Source organism: Mus caroli, unplaced genomic scaffold (assembly GCF_978045245.1).
Source record: "Mus caroli unplaced genomic scaffold, Mus_caroli_1 scaffold_10, whole genome shotgun sequence".
Classification (NCBI taxonomy): domain Eukaryota; kingdom Metazoa; phylum Chordata; class Mammalia; order Rodentia; family Muridae; genus Mus; species Mus caroli.
This window is the reverse complement of record NW_028227265.1, coordinates 118,427,639-118,451,470: the sequence shown is the minus strand read 5'-3', so window position 1 is coordinate 118,451,470 and position 23,832 is coordinate 118,427,639. Positions and strand designations below refer to the sequence as shown.

General features: G+C 49.1%; 1 protein-coding gene across 1 annotated transcript; it reads right to left on the bottom strand.

The window, feature by feature from the left end:
• Irs2 (insulin receptor substrate 2) lies at nucleotides 1-23,792 on the bottom strand. Its single transcript, XM_021170863.3, has 2 exons — nucleotides 19,823-23,792; nucleotides 1-2,445 (listed from the first exon to the last, which is right to left on the bottom strand). The coding sequence occupies exons 1-2, from the start codon at nucleotides 23,790-23,792 to the stop codon at nucleotides 2,441-2,443; spliced, it is 3,975 nt and encodes a 1,324-aa protein (XP_021026522.1). The 3' UTR covers nucleotides 1-2,440.
• Nucleotides 23,793-23,832: the final 40 nt, after the last annotated feature.

Sequence of the window (23,832 nt, the reverse complement as noted above, 5' to 3'; positions counted from 1 at the left end):
TTCATTTCATAAATAATGTATTTTATTTTATTGCATATGGCTATTAAGGAGGGCATCCATGGTCAATACAGACTAAATACAGCAAACTAAACTACTCCAGTTTTTCTTGTCTTCAGCGGCATCACGTGACCCCTATATACAGCATGTACAGCGGAAGACAACAGGGAGGGCGAGTCTCTTGTTGAAACACAATAGCGAGAAATATATTTAACATCTTGGTATCCAGGAAACATGTACCCAAAGAAAACACTGTTTAATAACTGTTAAAGTTTATATAGCAAAAAATAGTTTAAATTTAAGATTAAGTCAAGCAAAATGTACAAAGACCCAATGTACAGCAGGAAGTGTGGCGAACGTAACACTTACACATTTTGGTTCCATTCTGTAAACTAAATTAAGGATGTAAATATTGCATATGCCTGCTCTTCTTGAAATGTACAGGAGGAGGGGGATTTAGTGTATTCTCGATTTCTCTTCTTGTTCATGTCAGCTGCATCAGGGACATATGCCATCTGTGTCCTGTGGTGACCACTCCCAGCACGGAGGGTATGTCACATCTGCCTCAACGTGGTGTAGTCAGCAGATCAGTCCTACTGTCCCTGGGGGATTCAGTTACACAGCAAATGCAGCGCAGGTTCCTCATCAACACTGGATAAGATTTCAGGAGATCCTTTAACAGCTCAGTAAAGGACAGCACACACCAGAACGGACTTCCACCCTAGTGCTATGTGGCCCAAACTGCTTAAGATGCATAACTGCAACAAGGTAAACCTTGAGAATTGGCGCGGGGTGTGGGGAGATCAATTTACATTCAACTTTGTCTTGCAATACAGCCTTCTTCTACAAGCTCAGCAACAGAAGCAGGAAGACAGCTGCATTGCCATTAAATATATTTTTTAAGACATGGAATTTTTTTTGGTCATCCTCTAAAAGCCCCTTCTTACCTTACCTTAATGCATTATTCTATAGTGAGATATATATATATATATATATATATATATATATATATATATATATATTCTCCCAAACAAAAACAAAACAATGATTAAAAAATAAACCAGCAACTCACATTTCCAAGAGTTATTAGTGTGGCCTCTACCGGATTATGGAGACAGGCACTGGGAAGTGGGGGGGTCAGGGAGGCAGGGCCTCTAGCCCTGTGACAGAGCAGCGAGGTGATGGCGATTCTGCCGGCAAGCTCAGCCCTTCTAGGTGACATATGAAACAGTTCTACAACACTGACATTTCCAGAACACTGACAACAGAACCAGGGTAGTCTCTGTCAAGAACCGTTGACAGGCAAGTGTAGGGGGAGAGATGTTTTTCCTCTTTTGCCATTCATAGTACAATGGCTGGAATGCCTCCCCTCCTGTTCAGGGCAACCTTGTTGGCCAACAAAAGTAACATTGTGCCAGAGATAATATATTTAAAAAACAAAAACCCAAACCAGCCTTGAGCTACAAGCATGCCTGTGTTGAGTTTTAGGTTTGAGGATGGCGAGCTAAGAGTCCCAGACAGGAGGCTTGTGGAGGGGAGAAAAGGCTTTTGCAATCTGAAGTACTTACATGAACATCTACAGAGAGGAGTCAACAAGCCTGTTGTAGATACAAAGAGAGATCCACCCATCCCCACCCCTACCCCAAATACGGCTGATGATCTCCAAAAGGAGGCTGCTCCAGTCACATTTAGGAATTATTAGGATTAATCCATCTTCAAGTCCAATCCCACGAAGAATTGTCAGTCCCACACCGGGCTCTGTGCGTAGGTAAACCTTTCAGTTACCTGGACTGGAGTCCACATCGACTTAACAGTCCCACACCGGGCTCTGTGCGTAGGTAAACCTTTCAGGTACCTGGACTGGAGTCCACATCGACTTAACAGAGAGACGGAGGTCAGCATGTGATCCTGGGGCAGAGCCGCCCTGTACCCTGCCAAACAATCCGGCTTCACCCTGAACTGAGGTAGGACTGTGATAGTTTTGACTGTAAGCCAGTAAATACCAGATTTGACCACTTCCATGTATATTATAGCATCTCCTTGCATGCTGAGGGATTAATCCACTTTGCCAAAATGAAAGTAACAAGAGAAAAATGACAGCGATGGCCAGGACTTATGGAGGCCGGTGGCGGCGGAAACGTCCAATCTCCTGGAGTGTACCTCATCAGCCCGTCAGTTCACAAAGGAAATAAAATGCAACGCAAACCGTGCGATGAGGGCTGGTGTGTGGGGACAGCTGAGAGGCGGACCTGCCTCTTGGTTACTTATCTAATTCACAGAAGTCTCAAAATGTAGAATTGCTCCCGTTGAAAGGAAAGTGAGCAGCAGCGTTGGTCGGAAACATGCCAAGCATCTCCTTCGAATGGATTCAGAGTTTTGTTTTTTGTTTCTGTTTTGTTTTGTTTTGTTATTTCAACATGGCGGCGATGGGGCTGGTAGCGTTTCACTCTGAAAAAGAGAAGAAAACTGGTGAGCCAGGCTCTAAGAACCAAAAGGAACTCTTAACCCGTGCACCTGTGATCAGAGTGGGTACTTTCCCCTGAAATGAGGTACTCAGATGCAAACGCAAGATGGCTGTCCTAGAGTTGGGGTGGCAAGGTACACACAGAAAAGTCTACACACACACACAGACACACGCACACACACTCTTTGCCAAGCATTCCAGCAAAACAAAACAAACAAACAAAAAAAAATTCAGAGGATTAGGCAAGAGTTCTTGCCTTCCCAGCAACCATCTGTGCATGTGCAGCTGGAGGAGACCCGCCTGCCTCCCCAGCATGAAGGAGGATTGACAACTATTAAAGCTCTCCCCATTGGCCGAGAGGCCGCCACACTACCACTGTAACCTCTGACCCCTCCAAGGAAGGGCTGCCTGGAGTCCACTCTTCTTAAAAATATATCCACTTAGCTGCATGTGGTGGTCCACACCTCTATCCCAGCACTCATGAGGCAGAGGAAGGCAGATCTCTGTGGGTTGAAGTCTACCCAGTGAGCTCCAGGTCAGACATGGATACAAGGGGAGGCTCTGTCTCAAATATCTGTCCCCCACCACACAAATTTTAAAAGTCCCTGCAGCCAAAGCTCTGCTGCCATTCAGCTCTCAGCACCTCTTAGAGTACACCCATCACCCTAAGTGCCAAAAGCTGCCAACTGTCCTGCGGAGCGAGTGACAGGAAGGCTACCATGTGACCATCTCCACCTGCTTCTCCCTTCAATGGAGGAGAAGCATGACTCTACCTCCAGGTCTCTCTGTTCCTAATGTCTAAAGTCCCTCCCCCTGTGTGTGTGTGTGTGTGTGTGCGTGTGTGCACGCATGTGTGTGTATATGTACATTTGTGCCACACAGGCATAATGCCACATCATAATGACCCCTTCTTTTTATCTTACAAGTCACTCCCTATGATGACTGCCACAAGGCCACACTGAGCCCTAAACTGGTCAAACTTCTGAGCTCTAATACCATCACCATAAGGCTAGACACACCTCTAACATCCAACGGAATTCAATTCTGACCTTTGACGCTTGAACCTCAATCTCTACTTAGTTTGTGTGTGAAAGAGAGAGGGAGGGAGGAGAGGAAAAGGCAGAGGGGGAGGAACCTTTATAAATATACACAGAAAGTGATCCTGGGGAGGGAGGTATTGCAGAAACAGGATCAAGGAGAGTCTGGGGGCCTCAGTGGACACACCAGATGAGTTCAACTCCACGGAGACTTAAAACTGGCAAGCAGAACTGAAGACTGTTAGGTTAGACCAAGGTTGTTGTAGGAGTTTACTTTTTTTTTTTTTTTTTTTTTTTTTTTTTATCTTCGAAAGGGAGGCCTGAGGCTGACGCTAGCTATCTTTTCCCTTTTTAAACTTTTTATTGGTTCTTTTGGGATTTCGCATCAATGATCCCCAATCCCACTCATCTCCCTCTCCCCTTGAACCTGTCTCCCCCCAACAGAGGAAAAGAAAAATCTCATTGTGGAAGCTGTAGTGTGTCACAGTATGTCCCACAGTATACCCTTTGGTCCACACTTTGCTTGCAAATGTTCACACCAGTGACTCCTTGGTCTGGTACGAGGCCTCTGGCTTCTGCTGCTCTATTGATATTGGAACCTCACTGGGACTCCTCTGGGATATTCTGATGCTGTCCCGTGTCGTTGAGATCCTATAGTGTTGGATCTGTAGGACCAGCTCCTTCATGCACTCCAGCAGTTATGATGGGGAAGATGTTGGGGTGGGACAATTCAAAGCCCTGGATCCAGGCCTGAGAGGTATCTGAGCTGCTCAGCCCATCAGAAACTAGCTATCTGTATACCAATGTACAAAACACCTTTCTCCAGTGTGAACAGGTGGCAAAATCATGTTGAGCATTTTGGCCAGAGCACTGACCTACACTTAGCCAGAATGTTTGCCTGAGGGTCACATTCAGAAGGCTGGCCCAGGTCTGGGGATGGGGTTGGGGTGCGGGTGAACACCAAAGATTAGGATTCTGCTCTCAATAGAGCCCCTGCCCTTCTCTGTCCAGCAAGAGCGGAGGCAGGGCTGAGAACTGACCTGGATGCAAACTAGGATCTGCATGCCCTGTGCCTGTGAACTAGGATGCGTGTGCCCTATGCCTTTTTGTTTACTTTTAAGGCTGTCATTGGGCTGGTTCATGTTGAATATGAGGGAAGGAAAATATTTTCTAACGCTACTAATCTGACATGCTCAACCTTAAATATTTATAGTTCCTAAGGATGAGATGCCAGTACACATTTATTTATTCATTACCTATGTCAAATCCACTAGAGGCAACACAGGGATGATTAATTTATGGCCACTCTGCTCTGCATGTGCCTTAAGGAAAATTCTGAGCTGTCTGTCCAGTCACAGTGGTAGAATGACCCAGAAAAGATTCTGCCCTGCACACAGAACAGACCCACCAACACTTGTCCTGCATCGGGTGGTAACTCATGCTGAGACCTATTCACAGGATTTGACATTTCCTTGTAGGATCTGAAATTACCTTGCAATTCTACACCCAACTCCGTAAGAGCAGAGATGATTCTTTAGAACAGCAAGTGTCCAGAGCCTTGAAAGCAAATAAGCAAGTTTGAGAAACTCTTTCCATCCCTATGCCCTTCTACAGAGCTCAGCTTCACCCTTGCTCAGCAGCCACTGATGACATATGTCACCGATACATCCCAAGTGGCGTCCAGTCACGGGCCAGGGCTCCTAAGTCTCGTAGGACCACCTTTTCCCTTACACTTAAAGAGCAGAAAGAATCCAAATGAGACTGTGCTTCCATCTCCAAAGGTTCTGCTCAGATCCCAGAGGAAGAGAGGGGACAGGGGAAGGAGAGAGAGACAGAAGACATCCCTGCAAGCCAGGGAGATCCTCACATTACATGGGACCAACAGCAAGACAGTGAAGCCCCACTGCACAAAAGGCTGAGCAGCAAACCCAGAGCCTGTTGGCAAGAAACCAGACAGACATACCAGGGGCATCTGAGCCAGGTCAACTAATACCTTTCCTTCCGCTGGGATGTTTCATGAGACTCTGGGTTTGTGCATGGTCAGGATCCCAGGCAAATACTTGGGTAGTGGCAGTTCTGCCCAGGGAAGCCCAGGTTCTGTCTATAGATTTCTGCAAGGCTTCTCTCCCACAAAGAGCTCAACATAGACTCCCTCATTCGGAGTCCCTGAGGCTCTGTGGATTGCAGAGAAGAGCAGGTGTGGGCTCCCTAACATATTCAGGGCTCTGAATTACTAGTGCTATTTAGATGAATATTAATTTGCATGACAAAAGAAAACCAGAGGCCACATATTTTGTATCTCTAGCAGCAAATCAAGTTAAGGACGAAATGAACCCTCTGGCGAGTCCCCACACCCTTCAAGGCTATCTCAATGCCCAGTTCAGGCGACAACAACACAACAGCAACACAACCAAAATAACAAAACAAAACAAAACACCCAACCAAACAACAAAAAACCCTAAACAACAAAAAACCCCACAGAACTAGTTGGGAAAACAGGCTTTTCAGTTGGAAGAGAAATTCCTAGAAAAATATGCCTGATAATTTAGTATCTTCTTACTTTGCTAAAAGCACTTGAAAAAAAAAAGTAAGGTTGGGTGTGATAACAAACCCAGAGATTCTAAGAAAAACGGTTATTTAACCTTTCATCTAAATTGGGGGAAGAAAACAGATGATTAAGCTCCAGTGACAGCCTGCTTGAGAAAGTCCAACTTCTGTCTACAGAGCTCACACTTCCACTGACAATTAAAATCCTTTCGTTTTGATTGCTTGTTATTAAACTCCCTACCTTCGAGTTGTAACTTGCTAATGACACAATCAATCCCAGACGGGTTGAAGAAACGATGTAGCTTTCTCATGGCTGAAGCCAGTAATAGGAGTCTGATCCAGCCTTCAAGGAAGGCAGCCTCCTCTCGGCCCAGCCTTGGTGTGCTCAGAGGCCTCCCAGCCTATGAAGCAAGCGCCTCACTTCAAACTTCCTCTAACACACCCAAAGCTTTGCCCATGGGAAAGTGCCAGCTCAGCCTCCAGGCTTTTAGAAGCCAATGTTTCAATGGCTGTTTCCCAATGTGGGCATGGAACTAGCTTCTTCCTTACTGGGAACCCCTAAGTGCCTGCAGGTGCAGATCCAACAACGTGGATTAATGTTTTCATCCTCTAGCCCGACCCACATCCTCCAGAGTCTTCTATATCCTAGGGACCCTTTCTCCAAACCAGGACATTCTAATTCCAGGTTCAAACCAGAGGAAAAAGCCAGAAGGAAGAGGGCCTCCCCGGTGGAGCTGTGCAGGGGTGGGACAGCTCCTTCATAGTGTTGTCTAGTGGGAGGCTCCCTCTGGCTTCCAGCAGAGAGGTTTAGGGACCCAGTGGGAGTGAGGGAATCAGAGCAGTCCACTTAAGCCCAGTCTCCTCTCTGGTTCCCACCATTTGTTCTGTGTTGTTTTTGTGCTGTGCATATTTGAGGGTTACAGCAGGATGCTGTAGGGCACATTTACATAGTAGAAGGTTACCAGGAGTGGATTAACCAGTTCCCTCCACTGTCACCTACTCTACTTGCATTCTGGTAGAGAGTAGATAAAGGTTACTCTTTTAAGACAAGAACAAAATATCCCTAATACAATTGTCACACCTTGTAGACTTCCACAGAGCCATCTGTCCTATGTGCTAGCTTCTTTGTGTCTGTCCCCTCTCTTTTCTCCCTCCCCACACCTTACCCAGTCACCTGACAAACAGTTTTATTGAGCTCTCTGTACATTTAACCTGAGGTTGTTTCTTTGCTTGTTTGTTTTTGTTGGTTTTGTTTTTAATATTCTATGTATGAGATCATGCAAACTTTTTCACTGGCTTTTTATAGAACTCCCTTCAAAGGACATTAAATACCATGCTGGTATCCGATCCCTTTTAATGAGGGAGACGATTTAATGAGGCGATGTTCGTTCAAAATGCCTTGGGAAACTCTCTTGCCTGCTAGACTGCAGGAGACCATGTCCTTCTGGCCTTCATGTCCTCTGCACCTCAGGACCATGATCCTTAGTCAACCTAAGTTCAACGAACTACAACAAAACAAAACAACCTTACAACTTACGCCACTTCTTGGAGCAGAAAAGAGAAACACGACCTCCAGAAGGAAACAAACACCTGGTCTGATACCCAACAAGGAGACTACTTCCCTTTCACAGATGATGATGGTGCACAATACAGGCCAGCGTCTCTGTGCGCGTAAAGTTTTATTGGGTCACAGCCACTGTCATTCTCATAGCGCAGCTGTTTCCACCTCAAGCACAGCTGGGTAGCTATGGTAACCAAGCGTGAACCTTCACTGTCCAATCCTTCACAGAACCAGTCTGCCAACCCTTCAAGGCAGATGATCCCACCGGCATTTAACAAGGAGCTGGAGAAGACACGAGCAGGTTTGTCAAAATAGCACCACACGTTTTCCACCTGCGTGTTACACCTGAGACTAACTGATAGCCCTGGAAATCATCTGCAAGCTTACTCACTTCAGAAATGCAATACTGTCTGCTAAAGGCCACGCTATCCTCTTACAGACCCCGCGAGTCATAAGACTGACTGTGAAGCCAGCTCTCTTTAGAATGATCCTCTGGCTTCGTAATGCACAGCACAGCTCAGAATCCATCTGATTACTACTAAATGCAAGCTTTGCTGACACTCGGCTTCGAAAAGAGAAAGTGATATGGACCACACCTGCAATTCATAATCAGACCAAATCTTTCTTGGGTCATTTGAAAATGTCACTTCAAGGGCTTCGCTTCTACCCTGATGGGAATACTCAGTACAAGAACTAGCATTAAAATTACAAGTATCCTATAAGAAGCCTCATTTTTTTCCTCAGGTCTAGCAAATTTTTTTTGTATGATGACTTACACTGATGTTAAAAAAAAAAAACCACCAAACTGTTTTATGTACACTATAAAAATGCTTACAACTGGAGTTATAAACCTTCTATTTTTTTTCTTGTCAAATTATGGAAAAGTAGAATAAATATTCAGAGCAGGATCACGTGCTCTCCCTTCAGCAGATAAGGAATCTGTTTGGGAGCTATGATGGCTAATAGCGATTGTAAACTTGATGGGATCTGTAACCAATCACCCAGGGGACAAACCTCTGGTTAACAGAGCTGGAAAACGCCTTCTGCCTACTGTGGGTGACACCATCCTGTTGGCTAGAATCTTGGCCTGAGAAACTGAGCTGAGCAACACTTTTCACCTCTTTCTGTTTCCTGATGGAGGATACAATGTGACCTTCTGTCTCCAGCTCCTGCTGCCATGCCCTCCCAGCATGATGGACTGGAATCTCAAACTTGGAGTCAAAATAAACCCTACTGATATCAGATATTTTGTCATAGCAATAAGGAACTAAAATGGAGAGCTGAGCAGGGCCTCTGCCCCAGCTTGCACCCCCATGAGCAACCTCTCACACACTGCCACTCCCTGGGGGGGAGCACAGAGCCATTCTCTGCAGCCATCCCTGCACCCTGAAACCCACACAGCTTTCCAAGCTGTCAATGAGGTGCATGTGTAGAAGAAGGCAAGATGACGGAACTCCGTCAGTCAGTCTGTCAGAGCCAGGACCACGGCTACCATTGACTAGGTGATTTCTCAGCTAAGTCAATCACGCCTACTCCTGAAGACAGGGCTAATCCCTCCCCACCTCATCCACACCCCCAGAAGTATCACAGTGAAACCATCAAAGGAGATTCTATATAGAAACCATAACATCTATAAACAAAACATACATGAGTATTGATTTTTACATCAGAAGCTCATGCTTGTGGCATGACTCACGGCTCTGTGGTCAGACTCCTTCACGTCTCTGAGTTTATTCAGTCATGCAGGCAGGCAGCCACACGCCATGTTTTGAACTACAGAGACTTCTCCAGACCTGCACACCTGAGCTGCTGAGGGACGTTGCTGGCTCCTCCTCTGGCTGTCTGGAGAGTCGAGGCATTAGCCCCTCCCCTTCCTGAGGTGCACCAGGAACATCAACGCTAACAACTCTAGCAGCAGAGGGACCGCTAGGCATGCAAAGCTGCAGGGAAACCGGTCCTAGCAAAGAGAGAAGCCATTCAGCTGAAGGCTGAGAAGACAACGCTGGAGAAAGGGAGCTGCCTCCCTGCTCCACTCAAACCAGGGCAGGACAGAACCAAGGCAAAGCCCACCGTATACCACAATGTGGCACAGCATTCAGCCACAACAGGGGCTGCCCTGCCTGCTCCAGCCCCTGCGGGTACAGTTCAGTCAATTCCTCAAGATCCTTGAGAACTTGGGCAATGTGGGCACACCTTACAGGTGACCAAAGCCCTCAAGTCCATATGTACCACACATCCAGAAAGACTACTTCAACTTGAGCAGGGCCTCTACCAGCCAGCCACACTAGAGTACTCAGGCCCAGGATGCCTGAGTCAGAGCCATGGCCAAAGCTCCTTGTGACAGAGGGTGAAAAGCTGGGCTGAGGACATTAGACAAAGCCACTCTCCCCGGCCCTCCCAACCCCCCTGCACAGCTAGACCCAAAGCAAGGACATATCACCTGCTCTTGTCATTCAGGCCCAGGGGCAGAGACCTATAGATCAACCAGGAAGCCAGCAGACATCCTGTGAACTTCTGCCTTTTCCCAAGCCCTCTGCAGTAGCTGGGAGGGGCATGGGAGGAAGCCCAGCAGCAACTGGGTGTGGCCACTCAGAAGGAAGGTCTGCAGAGAAAGGGTCCACATTTCATGGTCAGAGGACAATAAACCATGAAGGGAGGGATGGAGAGTGCCCTCAAAACACCATCTTAGAAGACTATCTAGCTATGACGAATTTTCCGTGTACACACATGTGAATCATGGTCTACACGAAATCGTGGAAAATAACTTTTCCTCAATTTCCCTCGGAAAGCAGCAAGTTGTGTTTTGACTTCCAGAAGGAGTAACGAGCCATGGAGGTGAGACATGGAAGGATGAATCTCTACACTCCTAGTTTGTCAGGACAGACAGTTCTCTAAGGCATTGCCTCTATAGTAACTTGTTAAAATGTGAGTTAGCAGAGTGAGGCTGAACTGGCTCCAAACATCATCGAGCTTCTAAAACCACGCATGCTGTTGGCTGGAGACATCTGCCACGTGTGTTCTGCACACTGACAGACCGGAAGATTCCCGATCTCCTGTGCACTCTCACTGGCCAGCCTCAGCCTCAGCCCTGCACTCACAGAAGGAACTTCCCCAAGCAAGCCAGATCTCCACATCTGGAACAGCATCCAAAGTGACCACTAGACCCTCCTTTCCAGGTGTTTCTGAGGACTGAGGCTTAGGAGTCTGCCATACCTGCTCAGTACCACACAGTCCTACTTAGACCTTTTCTGTCCTTGTCACACAAAACCCAGCACCTCAGCAGGGATCTCTAATCCACTCCGTGGCGAGTCCTGCTTAAAGTTCCAAGCCTCCAAACCGTTATTTGCAAACTTTTAAATTTTAGTGAAGTCATCTCAGGCTATTTCTATGACCTCCCACCCACTTCACCATCCTTATCTACCAGGGGTAGCTAAGATCCTGAGCAGGACAGAGGCAGGGCAGTAGCCCAGGGTGGCCTAACTCTGGGGGTAGGAGAGAAGAGCTTTGCTCTGCTTCTCTCACAACTAGGAAGGCGTAGGACAGCAGGGTCACAGCAGTGACAAGCAGCTTCCTGGAATGCACTCAATTGCAGGGAGGCACAAGCCTTGCTAGGGGAAATCCACACACACCATACTTGGAAAAGACTTCTATGTGATAGCAAGAGGGCCTTCCCAGCACACCAGAAAGTGGGGTTTCTGGGTTTTACAACTAACTTCTAAATTAAATACATCCAGAAACTACTTTGGTGAAAAAGCATTGGCTTCTCATATGGGCCCACAAAATAACTAAAAAGGGGGCAAAAGCCTGATGTATTAGCCACCCCACCCATATATGTGTGTGTGTTTGTGTATGAGAGAGAGAGAGAGAGAGAGAGAGAGAAAGAGAGAGAGAGAGAAAGAGAAAGAGAAAGAGAGAGAGAGAGATGTTGGCTCAGAGGCCCGCTTGATTCCGCCTAATCTATCTCATCCCCCTCCAAAGCTGAAAGCAGAGATAAGTTGCTGTTCTAGACTTACTGTCAGTTTTGATTCCAGGAACTACAGAGCCTCCCAAGGCAGCCTCCACCACCACCACCATAAAGACAATCACCCCTGAACACTAGGGCACTCCATCCTGCAGGAGCCAGCTGTCCTTTCTAGCAAGAAGCACTGTGGACCACCCTGAAGACCCAGAACGGAGATAAGGATGAAGGGAACCACACCTCACCAGGGGCTGATCAGTTACACAGCACTTCGGCCCACCCAAATTCCTCCCCTCTCTAAACTCAATGCACAAGTCAGTGCCCCAAGATGGACTGTGCTCCCAATATGCATCCACTCTACCCATTCTCCCCTCAATGCTTTCAGGATGTCGCCTCTTTTTGCTGCTTCAATAACAGACACAGTGGCCAAGACTGGTTTGTTAGGGCACTCAGGTCACTTTTCCACTCCAGAATATTCCATTTCTAGAATATTCTCAACAGATCCATGATGGCAAGATGGTGAACTTTGAACCCAGCTCTCTCCTTAACCTGGAGAAGTTGCCTTGGTTCTACTATGATTGGAAGTCTCTATCAGCCTGCTCCAGCCACATGTTGTTTTAACTGTGAGCATATAATGAACGCTTGGTGAGGCTGCCTAAGTATTGCTTTTGTGATCGTACTACCTCCAAAAGGGGCAGCTTGTGTCCAGTTCAATCTGAATGAAACCCATTTGTCATCATGCAAAGGTCCAGCTAAATAACCGTCCCCACAACCTTCTTTAAGGACCTCAAGAACAGGAAGACAACCCTATGGGGTACTTGGCCCTGGGAAGATAACCACCCTGCAACAGCTGACCATCTACGAACTGGTCCTGAGGCTAATTCTAAATAGGTTGAGTTTCCAAACCTAGTCATCATTAACTTAGTTAATGACTCATTTCTTTGGAAGCTGCTAACAGGCTGTGAGGGGTGTATAATGTTCCACGAATAGGACAAAGACACAGAAAGGTAAGAATCTTAACCCAGCCTGCATCACAGGTCCACAGGGCTGGCTCTGTTCTTGAAGAGTGTCAGCTTCAGCACTGCCGGAGGGCCTCAGGCTTCACAATGAACTAGCCTAGAAAAAATGTCTTCCTTACCGCAGTCCCCACACTCCTCTGCCTCTTGTGTGAGCGATCTCCTCGATAGGCACTTTGCTTTTCTTCCTCAAACACACCCTTTGTCTACACCCAAGCAGTTCCTTACACAGAATAACAGTGGGGTGTGGGTGGGGTCTGGTGGGGGGTGGCTGTGTAGGGAACTGGTGGGTCTTGCTGCACATGTTCAGTTGTTCCAGTGGAGAGAGCTGACCCCAGGATACAGGCACAGCACTCAGATGATCACCCGGGGTGTGCCAACCTCTGGACCACCATCTCCAATGCTCTCCTGATGGTATTTAATAACTGCTCTACCCAAATTAAATCTGAGCAGCCTGCAGGCACACTGTCGAGGCAGCGGTCCCCAGCTCTGTGTCCTTGAATGCACTTCTGGATCCTACTCTGCACCTGATACTGTTCCCACATGGAGCTGAATGGGCTTAATGTATGCGGAGGCAAAATTTGATATCAAGTGCCATCTCCTGTGTTCTCTACTGAAACTTAAAGACTGCCAGAGGAACAGAAACATTTCACCCAGGAGACCTCAAGAGGTCCAGGGGCAAGGCTGGGCCACAAGTTATTACCAGAAGATGAGTCTGGAAATCCATGGACAAAAGGGGACTTATAAAAAAGGGGGGTGGGTGGGCGGGACACAAACACAATGAAGTTCTTAAATTGACAGGCAGAAACTGGCTAAAATAATTAAGGAAGAGGGGCTGCTCACAATGTCCTTTCTTCCATTCTTCCTGAACTGTTTCCATTTCACTCAGAATATCCTAAGTAGGAAACGGGGTGGAAATTCACTGCTGCAAGAGCAAAACAAGAAGTCCAGGGCCAGTGGGAAATGCAGAGGGAGTGCTTTTGTCCATGCTGATACTTCAACATAAAGAGCCTGTGTTAGGTAGGACCTAAGAGGCCACGAGCAACCCTCCTGTTTTCTTAAGGCCCTTGGATAGGTCACCTGGCCCCTCTGACCAGCAGGCACTTTAAATACTGGAATCTGAGGCTGGAGGAACAGCTCCAGTAGGAAGAACACTTGCTGCTGCTCCTGAAGAACCTGGATTGGGTTCCCAGCACCCTCAAAGCAGCTAACAACCCTCTGGAAACCCAGCTCCATGGGCTCTGACGATTTCTTCTGGCCTCTGTGGTCAATACGCACAAATGTGGTGTACAGACATAAATACAGGCCAAACATTCATACCTATAAAAGTGGATTCTGCAGACATTGCAAGATGTATACATGTCACATGACTTAGAGAAATAAAGCATTACAAAGAGACAGCTTTGAATCCCACCTCCTTCTGCCCTGGGACATTTCCTTCCAGCTTTTGCTTAGAATATTTGTTTCATTTTTCATCAGGCACCATGAGTAGAATTCTTTCAGCATCAGCTTGTGTTCAGCTCCTTTCTGGATTGTTAATAACATACTCTGATCCCTGAAGATGGCCCAAGTTAAGTCCACAGAGTGAGTAGAGAAAGCATGCTATAGTAATAAATATTAAACACTACAGAATGACCATGCAAAAAGGCAGAGTCACCCCTAATGCCAACATATGGCTTTTGAAGAGATAATGAAAACTGTATCCTAGGATGAACTATAGAGTTTACATTTATGCATTAAAAAAACCCAAAAAACCAAAGCTTAAATATCATGATAAATCACCTGTGCTAACTCTTTATAGATAAAAGAGTAGAGGACTAATATTTTTTGAAGTGACTGTATAAAGACTGAATGTATTCATAAAATACGTTAGCATGTAGTCTCAATTAGAAAGAAGTAAAAAGATGGGTTTTGGAAAAAAACAGTATGGGGAAAATATACACAAATATCAGTTCTAAACATGTATTTCTGGAAAATCTAATACTTTTTAAAAGGCTTGGTACCAAGTTCTTGTAACGGTTTATCTTTAAGATATATCATGGGTCCAAATGTTTGACCCAGTTTCAGTAAATGCACTAGTAGAAGTAAGAAATATTTTGCAAATATCATTGCATAAATGCCACACACAAGAAAGTGAACAGGGCTTAAGCCATTGCCTGCTCTTCTCAGCATGTCTTCTGGACAAATAACTTAAATCATTGCCTGCTCTTTTCCGTCTTCTGGACAAGTAACTGTGACTGGGTAAAGCAGTATTTTTTCTAGTTTAACAGGAGAAGAAAATGCAGTTATTAAATGGACGGCTTTATCACCCGCACACTGCCTGTACATTTCAAACCGACTCTATTTCAGCATTCTAACACAATGAATTAAATTAAGAAGTAAGACTGCCAAGCTCAGAAGCGTCTGGCACATTCTGCACCTAACAAGCAGCTCCTGTGTGCAGCTTGCCTCCCTGTCTAGTCCAACTTTCTTCTGCATGTGTTACTTCAGGGCACCCTCGGTATGAGCCTAGGAAACTACCCCTAAAAGACACTCAAAGACCAGTGGCCACCACTGACATCAGCATCTCCCTCCAGAACCACCTACCCTCTTACCTTTTGCTATCTACCTCAACTACCTCCTCCCCCTGCAGTCTTGACTGATGCATTCAAAACACTAAAATGAATACAGAGGACTTTGTTTATATATTGCTGCCACAAAACCCATAGCTAGATAAGGTATAGAACCTTTGCAGCCATTCACTGTGGAGATGCAGAAAAATGTACACTGAAATGGCAACATTAAAATGCTTGGCACATCTTGTATTAAACCATACACTCTATTCATGCTGGTCTAGAGATGCTCACAGAGAGTCCATCCCTACCACAAGTGGGGCTCCTCTCCCCTCTGAGTAATAGCGGCCCTCACCCTATTTGGCAACGTGGATACACGAATAAAGTTACATTTTCCCTTGTTTCCAAGGTGAACAGAGAACATTTAATTCTGTAGTATCCAAGGCCCCCCTCCTAAAACAAAACAAAAAGCTGGCCTGCTTGCCAAATCTGATAGCAAATTTACCTAGCTCTTAGAATATGCTTCCAAAGAAAAGCTGTTAGTAGCATTCTAACAGAACGCCTTTATGCCCAGCTACTGCTATTAAAATTGCTCTTTGCGGGGGAGGGGTGAAGAGCAAGAATCCAGCACTTTCCTGCCTACAGACAGACAGCACAGTGCTGAAATCAAAACTTCAGGAGTGACCCTCCAGTAAAATCAACAAACAGAACCAAATCCCCAATGAACAGAATGCTGGCTAATTAAACATCGGAAGTTTAAGGGCTTGGCTGTTAGATTAGAGCTTCCAACATTAAGAGTCAGTTTTCTAAAAATGTATATTCTAATTATACATCCTCATCTTGTCAACAGATCTTAATACCTGAAGACATCACAGAGGAGATAGAGTGTGCTTTGAAGCCAGGCAGAAAGCAGATCTGTTTTTCATTGTTCTGCTACTATGTAATTTGATCTCTACATTGTTATTTTCTTTTTTCTTTTCTTTTTCTCTCTTTCTTTTTCTTTCTAGAATGAATCTTTTCCTGTTTTGTTTTGCTGCTTTCCTCTCATTGCTCTAAGGCTGAGCTACCCACCTGGCTAAATTCTTAAAGAAAGGAGGTGTGGTTCTTAGAGAAAGGAACACAGCCAACAATGGGGCAGGGAAGTTAAGTGGTCCAGAAGGCATGGTCTCCAGTCTCCCAGTACTGCCTGTTCCTTAGGCTTTTATTTACTAATTTTTAATTTAGGAGTGCTTATTTCCAGAAGTACCCTCACTGCCCACATTCCTGACAGCATGGGGAGGCTGTTTTCTTAGCACTTCCCCTGTATGGACTTAGGGCTTAGGGCACCTTTTTTCTCCTTTCCTTGTGACCCAGCAAGGGAAGGACGGGAATCAACTGCTGACAACGTGAGTATGTGGCTCTCTGGAGAAGATTAGCAATCAGAAGCCTGGCTTCCTGGCCCCACCCTCCTTCCTTCTCTCAACTACTTCAGTAAAGGCTTTTCTTTCAATAAAGGAAGCAGAACTGGCCACGTGACTTTCATTCACCAAAGCCCGAGTGCTTTCTTTAGCACTTCAGCTGCTGCTTCTTTTCGGAGGTGGGAGCCACCCTGCGCAGCACCATGCCCAGGTGGCACCCACAGAGAGATAAGAGGCTGGGCAAGGCTACTGCACTGGCTCTGGAAATGAAGCACTTCCAAAGGCAGAGCTTTCTAGACTAAATCAAGCTCCTTTGCAAACACCTCCCTCACGCGCCAATCTTGTAGAAATTGGATGTGTGGATAGACTTTCAATCAAACAAAACTAAATGTAGGTGTTTTCCATAGTACTTATCTAATCACCTTCTTACACTTTAGAAACCCAGGGACTGAAAACCCCTCTCTGAAGGAGAACCATATCAGGGGACCGGACCAATCCAGTCCTACTGAGGAAAAAAAATGTGCATAGTCTTATCAGAAGTAGTTTTTAAAACATAGCTAGCCCAATTAATTTTCAGTTCCCAAGAAGACAGCAATTCTACCAGATTAGCCAGACTTTCATAACAGGCACGCAGACTTGGTGTTTACTAGCTTCTTCATCAGCTGAGTTTAAGAAATCTACCTCCCCATTTCCATTTCAACTGCAGTCAACTACAAGACACTGCCAGGACTCTGTGACTATGGAACTTATGTACTACTACATACTACCCAGACTGAGCTCAATTATTTCGTGCATGTGTAACCAATGAGGTCTGCCCAAGACAAATAAGTGAACAGCTGAGGGTGGAAGCACAGGGCAAGGCTAAGCCTGGGCAGAGCCTAGTAAGCAAAGAGGACATTCTGCATTTCAGCTTCAAACTCATGTTTCTACAAACCGTGCTCTCAAGCACAGCACTCTGCAGCGAACTTCCAATCTGTGCACATCACCAATGTCTACCTGCATGTGAGCTAATATGTGCACATCACCAATGTCTACCTGCATGTGAGCTAATCTGTGCACATCACCAATGTCTACCTGCATGTGAACTATGCACAGAAGATGTCCATCCTGGGATTCCCAATGGTCCTTTGTGGCTCATCAGACATCAAGGGCCCAGCTCAGCAAGCTAAGATTGCATGCGCACTTTCCCCCACTCAGAGGCTACTCTCTGCTCAAATCAATTTGCTAGAAATCTAATTTGGCTTCTATGCCTCTCCTTAAACATGTGGCTTTGGCACAGCAGATGAATTTTAGTTATCTGTTTTCCCGTTAAAATACCCCCTTTCAGAAAGGAGTTTTTAACATAAAACCCACAGAATTCAGAATAACAGTAACCTAATTGCTCCCATGTCTGCTTGTATGGAGAGCCATTTAGATTTCACACGTGTTAACCCCGAAGACTGGTAGGAACTCTATCCTTGTGGGAAACCTTAAGCAGGAGTAGATGAGCCAGGTGTCTAAACAAACTGACTCCTGCAGGTCAGCATTCTTTCTGTGCCAGGGAATCCCTTTTCTGAAGGTAGTGACTATAACACAGGCCTCGAACTTCACAGTGTGGACTTCAGACTGCGTTCCCAAAGTAGGAGACCACCCACCCAGCTTCAGCTCGACATGTTTACTCCTCTACCAGGGACATGGAAGTTGCTAACTAAGTGTGTGGGTGAGGCAGAAAGAACTCCCCCATTCCGTCACACACTACTGTGTTTATATGGCCTGTGGCGTAGCTATCCTCAACTTCCTAGCACTAGAAATTTGTACTGTTTAGTAAGACCTTGACAAAGCGACCTTCGGCTGAGAGATTCACCACAGAAGAGACGCATTCTGCCAACTTCCTGTTGATTTAATTAGCTGTTGAACTGCTGTATTACTGCTGGTAATTCCTAGATACTCCTCTTCCTCTGCTCCAGTCGTAATTATAATAATAAGAATTAGCTTTTCATCTATTACCCCACAATTTGCCAGGATTTGTCCCAAGCTGTAAACCTGGATCCAATGAGTTGATGGCCCCAAATAAACACACAGCCTCAATGTAGATAGCATTCAACTGGCCTGCTTACTAAAGAACCAAAAGTATACAGGTCCCTTTGAGAGCCAGACCACAACACTGGCTCTACTATGGCACACAGGCTGTCTGTCCTGCTAGCAACCCCATGTAGAAACACAGACAGGAACAGAATTGAGCACTCCAGCTCCCTTGTCCCTCCTGCATACCCCAGCCATGTCTGGGATACAGGAAGCTTTACCAGCTGCCTGTGCTCATGGATATTTGATAAGGGGAGAGCGGGGGTGAGGGGGCAGTGCTGGGCACCCTCCAGACCCACTGTCCTGAAAAAGACCGTACATTCATCTTTCACAGTCTCTTTCAATCTCTGATCCTGAAACACGGCTGAGTGTTAGTGTATGCGGTGCTCCGGGAAGCAGAGCCTATCCTGTCCCTATGCCAACCTTCACCTACCCTGCAAGAACCTTTCCAATGGCTCTGGAGTTCTCAAACCTCCCCAGGGATCTGCTACCTGGTGTGCCCACATCAACAGCCCCAGCATTACCCAGGGACTTATTAACAATGCCATTTTGCCAGGTCCTGGTCCTGTGGCACCAGAAAGCTCTGGAGGTTTACTTGCCTAGTATCTGCAGACAGGAAACCCTCCAGGAAACTCCCAGTTATGCACAGGTGAGAACCGCTACCATCGGGGTATGTAAGCCAAGCCACACTGCTACCATTTCCCTTGGGAGAACTACGTACGGTACCCCTGATGGACAGGCTTGTCACAGTCTACATGCGAGCAGCCATAGAGACTCATGCTCACTTTGCTGAGGGGCTCTTGGGTATGTTTAAGCCTTGTGTCTGAGCAGCAACGACCTGGGACCAAGCCACTCACACAGAGAACCAGTAGCTGGTGCCTTGAGCAACTTCAACTGTACAGATCTAAACAACTTTCTGCTCTGTAGCACCTACACTGCGACAGAAGGTTAGGGCAGGACCACAAGAACACAGGAAAGAGGTGGCTGGACCTAAAACAAGGTCAAAGTCTCCCAACCATGGGGGAAGACATCAATTCTACTCAAAAGCCAAGTCCACTTTCCTGCCAAGCTCTTTGGAGAAAGACAATAACAACATGGTAGCCAAGAGGGAGAAGGCCCAGCCAGCCGGTTGGCAATTAAGCCAAGGAAGCACTAGTACAAGTGGCATCCAAAGCCACCCAATACTCCACTCTCCCTCCCCCATCCTCAAGGTCAAAGGGCCTTTCACTCACCTTTCACGACTGTGGCTTCCTTCAAGTGATGGGACAGGAAGTCGATGCTTGCATAGGTGCTGGCAGAGGGCAAAGCTCCAGTGCCTGGACCCCCACACACTCCGCTGGCGCCAGAGCCTCCGACGGTGCCGAGGAGCCCCCCAAGGCTACGGGTCCGGCTCCAGGAGTTCTTGTCTCCTGGCTGCGGATGCTGCGGCTGAGACTGCGCCAAGGACCCCTGCTCACCTCTCACATCGATGGCGATATAGTTGAGGCCGTTCTGGAAACCCACGGAGGTCTCTCTGCGCATGGGAGAACTGCTGCCTCCAGGACAGCCAATCAAAGCTCCGGGCTGACCTGGATTCCACGGCCTAGCCTGTGGCACTGGGGGCACAGCCACCAAGGGCTGTGCCTGTCCTGGGGATGTGGGTGGCTCATCACCTCCTCCCAGGGTGCTGCTGCCTTCACTGCTTTTCCTGAGTGAGACATTTTCCACAGAGGCCGAATTGTGGCGCTTGGAATTGTGGGCAAAGGATGGGGACACTGGGGTGACGGTGGTGGTAGAGGAAAAGGTCTCTGAACTGTGGCGACGACGTCCCCCCTGTGGGTCTGCACGGATGACCTTAGCACCCCGGTGGGGGTCAGGGGGCTGGCTGACTTGAAGGAAGGCCTCCACCCCGGATACCTGATCCATGAGACTTAGCCGCTTCAAGCCCGAAGTGGGACTGGCCACTCGGGCACCTTCTGGCTTTGGGGGTGCCACGATAGGTTGAGGCGGGGTTGCAGCCACACCAAAGGCCATCTCGGTATAGTCACCATTATCCCCAGGCTCAGAGGACATTGAGGAGCCAACAGTGGGACCCTGGGAAGTGGCAGGTGATGCTGGAGGCAGGCGGTATAGTTCTCCCGGGGCAGGTGGCAGAGGCTGCTGTAAGGAGGAAGGGGAAGTGGAAGGACGTGGAGGCAGTGGTGGGTATGGGGATGAAGCCTCTGGAGAGAGAAGGCCATCCATGGAGCCTACTGTGTCCCCACTGCGGGTGCTAGGCTTAGGGGACTTGGGAGAACTGAAGTCCAGGTTCATATAGTCAGAGAGTGGAGAGCGCTGCCGGCTGTCGCTGCTGGTGCCTGGGGTACCTGAACCCAGGGATGAAGCAGGACTACTGGCTGAGAGCAGTGAAGAAGATGAGGCTGCGGATGCCAGTAGTGGGGGGGCAGGCGGAGACAGACGGGTACCTGCCTCACCAAAGTCAATGTTGATATACTCGCCAGGGCTCTTGGGCTCTGTGGGTAGAGGGTACTCTTGCATGCTGGGAAGGGTCTGCAGTCCCTCTAGTGATAGGCGTGTGGGCCGCACTGCCCGACAGCGCTGGCCCAGGAAGCCCTCAGGGCGGCCACCGATGGCACTCGGCCTCATGGAGGAAGGCACTGCTGAGTGATGAGGCTGGGTATGACTACCACCAGCTGCCCCAAAGGTGCCAGCCCCTGGGGTGGCCTGGGGCTCCAGTCTCTCCTCTTCCAAGATCCGGCCCACAGGGGAGCTCATGAGCACATACTGGTCATTGTCTCCGCTGCAGGAACAGGGAGCCTTATAAGAGCGGGGCAAAGAGCTGTAGCAGTGGCCGGGGATGCCTTTGAGGCCTTCACTGCCTCCACGCAAAGCTGCTGAGAAGTCAGGTGGGGTCCCTGCAGTGCCTGCCTCGCTGGGGGACATGTTGAGGTAGTCCCCGTTGGGGAGTAGCTTAGGGTCTGGGTTCTCCATAGACAGCTTGGAGCCACACCACATTCGCATGTACCCACTATCTTCTGGGGAGCTCTCCGCTGGGGAGCTGGCTTTGTAGCCACCTCCGTTTACTGGGAAGGTCCTGCCCACCCCTGAAGGGGGTGCTGGCACGGCTGCTCCGGAAGGGGGCAAGGCCGCTGCCAAGCGTGGCTGCAGAATCTGTTTGGGAGCAGACACGCTGGTGGGGCTCATGGGCATGTAGTCATCGCTCTTGCAGCTATTGGGACCACCACTCCTAAGGGCTGCCCCAGGGGTCATGGGCATGTAGCCATCATCTGCTCCCAGGTTACTGCTGGAACTCTTGTGAGAACCAATCTCAATGTCTCCATAGTCCTCTGGGTAAGGGTTGTAGGCCACTTTGGGAGAGGACGCAGGGAAGGATGGGCAGAGGCGACCTGAACTGCCAGAGAAGGTGGCCCTCATGAGAGTGTATTCATCTAGAGAGGCAGAGGAAGGCTGAGGTACCTGCCGCTGCCTGGCAGGCGTGGTTAGGGAGTAAGTCCTCTTCCTCAGTCCTCTATCCAGGTCCTGGGCCCCATCCCCTGAGACCCTACGGTAAGGGCGGCCACAGTGGCTCAGGGGTCTATCCATGCTCATGTACCCATAGAGTTCGCCCCCACTGCCATCTCTGGCTGGCGGGGTCTCCGCGATTGACTCGGGTGTGTTGCTCCTGTGGCTACTGAAGGCTCTCAGGTCGCCAGGGCTGGAGCCATACTCGTCAAGGGACATGAAACCCGGGTCGCTGGGGGAGCCCGAGGCGGAGGCACTACCGCTGGACGGACGCTGGCCTTGGGGGTGATGCAGTGGATGAGGCAGGTGCGGGTGGGAGCCAGGAGGCAGCGGGTAGGAGCCCGAGCCGTGCCCACTGCTGGAGGACAGGCTGCCAGGGCTGGTGGCTGCAGGCGGCGAGTGCGCCACGGGCATGGACATGGAGCGGCTGTGTTGCAGGGCTCCCCCTGCCGGCGCCAGAGTCACTTTGCTCGGGCGGCCTCCGCAGCCGGCGCTCAGGGTGTGCGAGCGGCTAAGGGGCGCGCGCACCGGCCCGGGACTCAGGGGGCTCCCTGCCACCGACATCGGCCTGCCTCCTGCCGTCCCGGCCCCGCCTGCCGCGCCGCCGTCGCCCTCGCTGGCCGTACGAACCCGGCACGAAGTGCACTTGGCTGCTGGGGGGGTGGCAGCCAGGCTGTCAGTGCGCGAGCGACGCACCAGGCCGGTCTGGCTAGGGGGTAGGTTGACTAGGTGGTGGTGGCGGCGCGCGCCCGGCACGCTGATGGGATGCGTGGCTGACGACCCGGACGACTGACTCTTGCTGCGAGGCCGGAACTCGAAGAGCTCTTTGAGTGCCTTCATAGCCTCCAGGATGGTCTCATGGATGTTCTGCGCCACCACCGAGTCGTCGGCTTGCATCCACAACTCCCCGGGACCGGTGACGGCCGAACGGCCCACCTCGATGAAGAAGAAGCTGTCCGAGTGGCCGCAGCGGCGAATGTTCATAAGCTGCAGCGTCACCGACGGCTGTTCGCAATTGAGCTTCACGAAGCCGATGGTGCGCGCAGACAGGCATAGGCGGTATACACCAGTCAGGTTCTTGCTCTGGCCCAGTCCCTTAGGTTTCAGGTTCACCTGCCACACCTCGCGGTAGACGGCCGTGGCGGGTGTCACGAGCCCGTAGTTGTCATCGCAGCCAGCGGCGCCCGCTGAGCCGCCCAGGACTCCCGGGAGAGAGGCGCTGCAAGAGCCGCCGGTGGTGCCCGAGCCCCCCTCGCCAGAGCGGCCTTCGCTGACCAAGTCGGTGAGTGCGCGGTACCAGCCCTCCTGCTCCTGCTCGTTCTCCGCCGCTACAGCGAAGTACTCGTCCTTGGTGTAGAGGGCGATCAGGTACTTGTGCTTGGCGTCCGCACGCTTGTTGATGTTCAGACAGCAGTCGAGCGCGATCACTCGCTTCGGCGCGCCCGCCTTGCTCCTCCACTTCTTCTCGCTCTCGTAGTACTCCAGCCGCGGAGGCTGCGGCGGCGACCCCCCAGCCGCGGATGCCTCGTCGCCGCCCGTGCCGGGGCCGCGCAGCACGAAAAAGCGCTTGTGGCCGTGCTTCTGCTTGCGCAGGTAGCCGCACTTGCGCACGCTGTGGTTGTTGTTGTTGTTGTTGTTATTGAGGTTCGGGCCGTCCCCGCCCGCCGATGCGGGGGGCCCAGGCAGGGGCGCGCTAGCCATCGCCGCCGCTTCAGGTCTCTCTGCCCCGCTGGGCGAACAG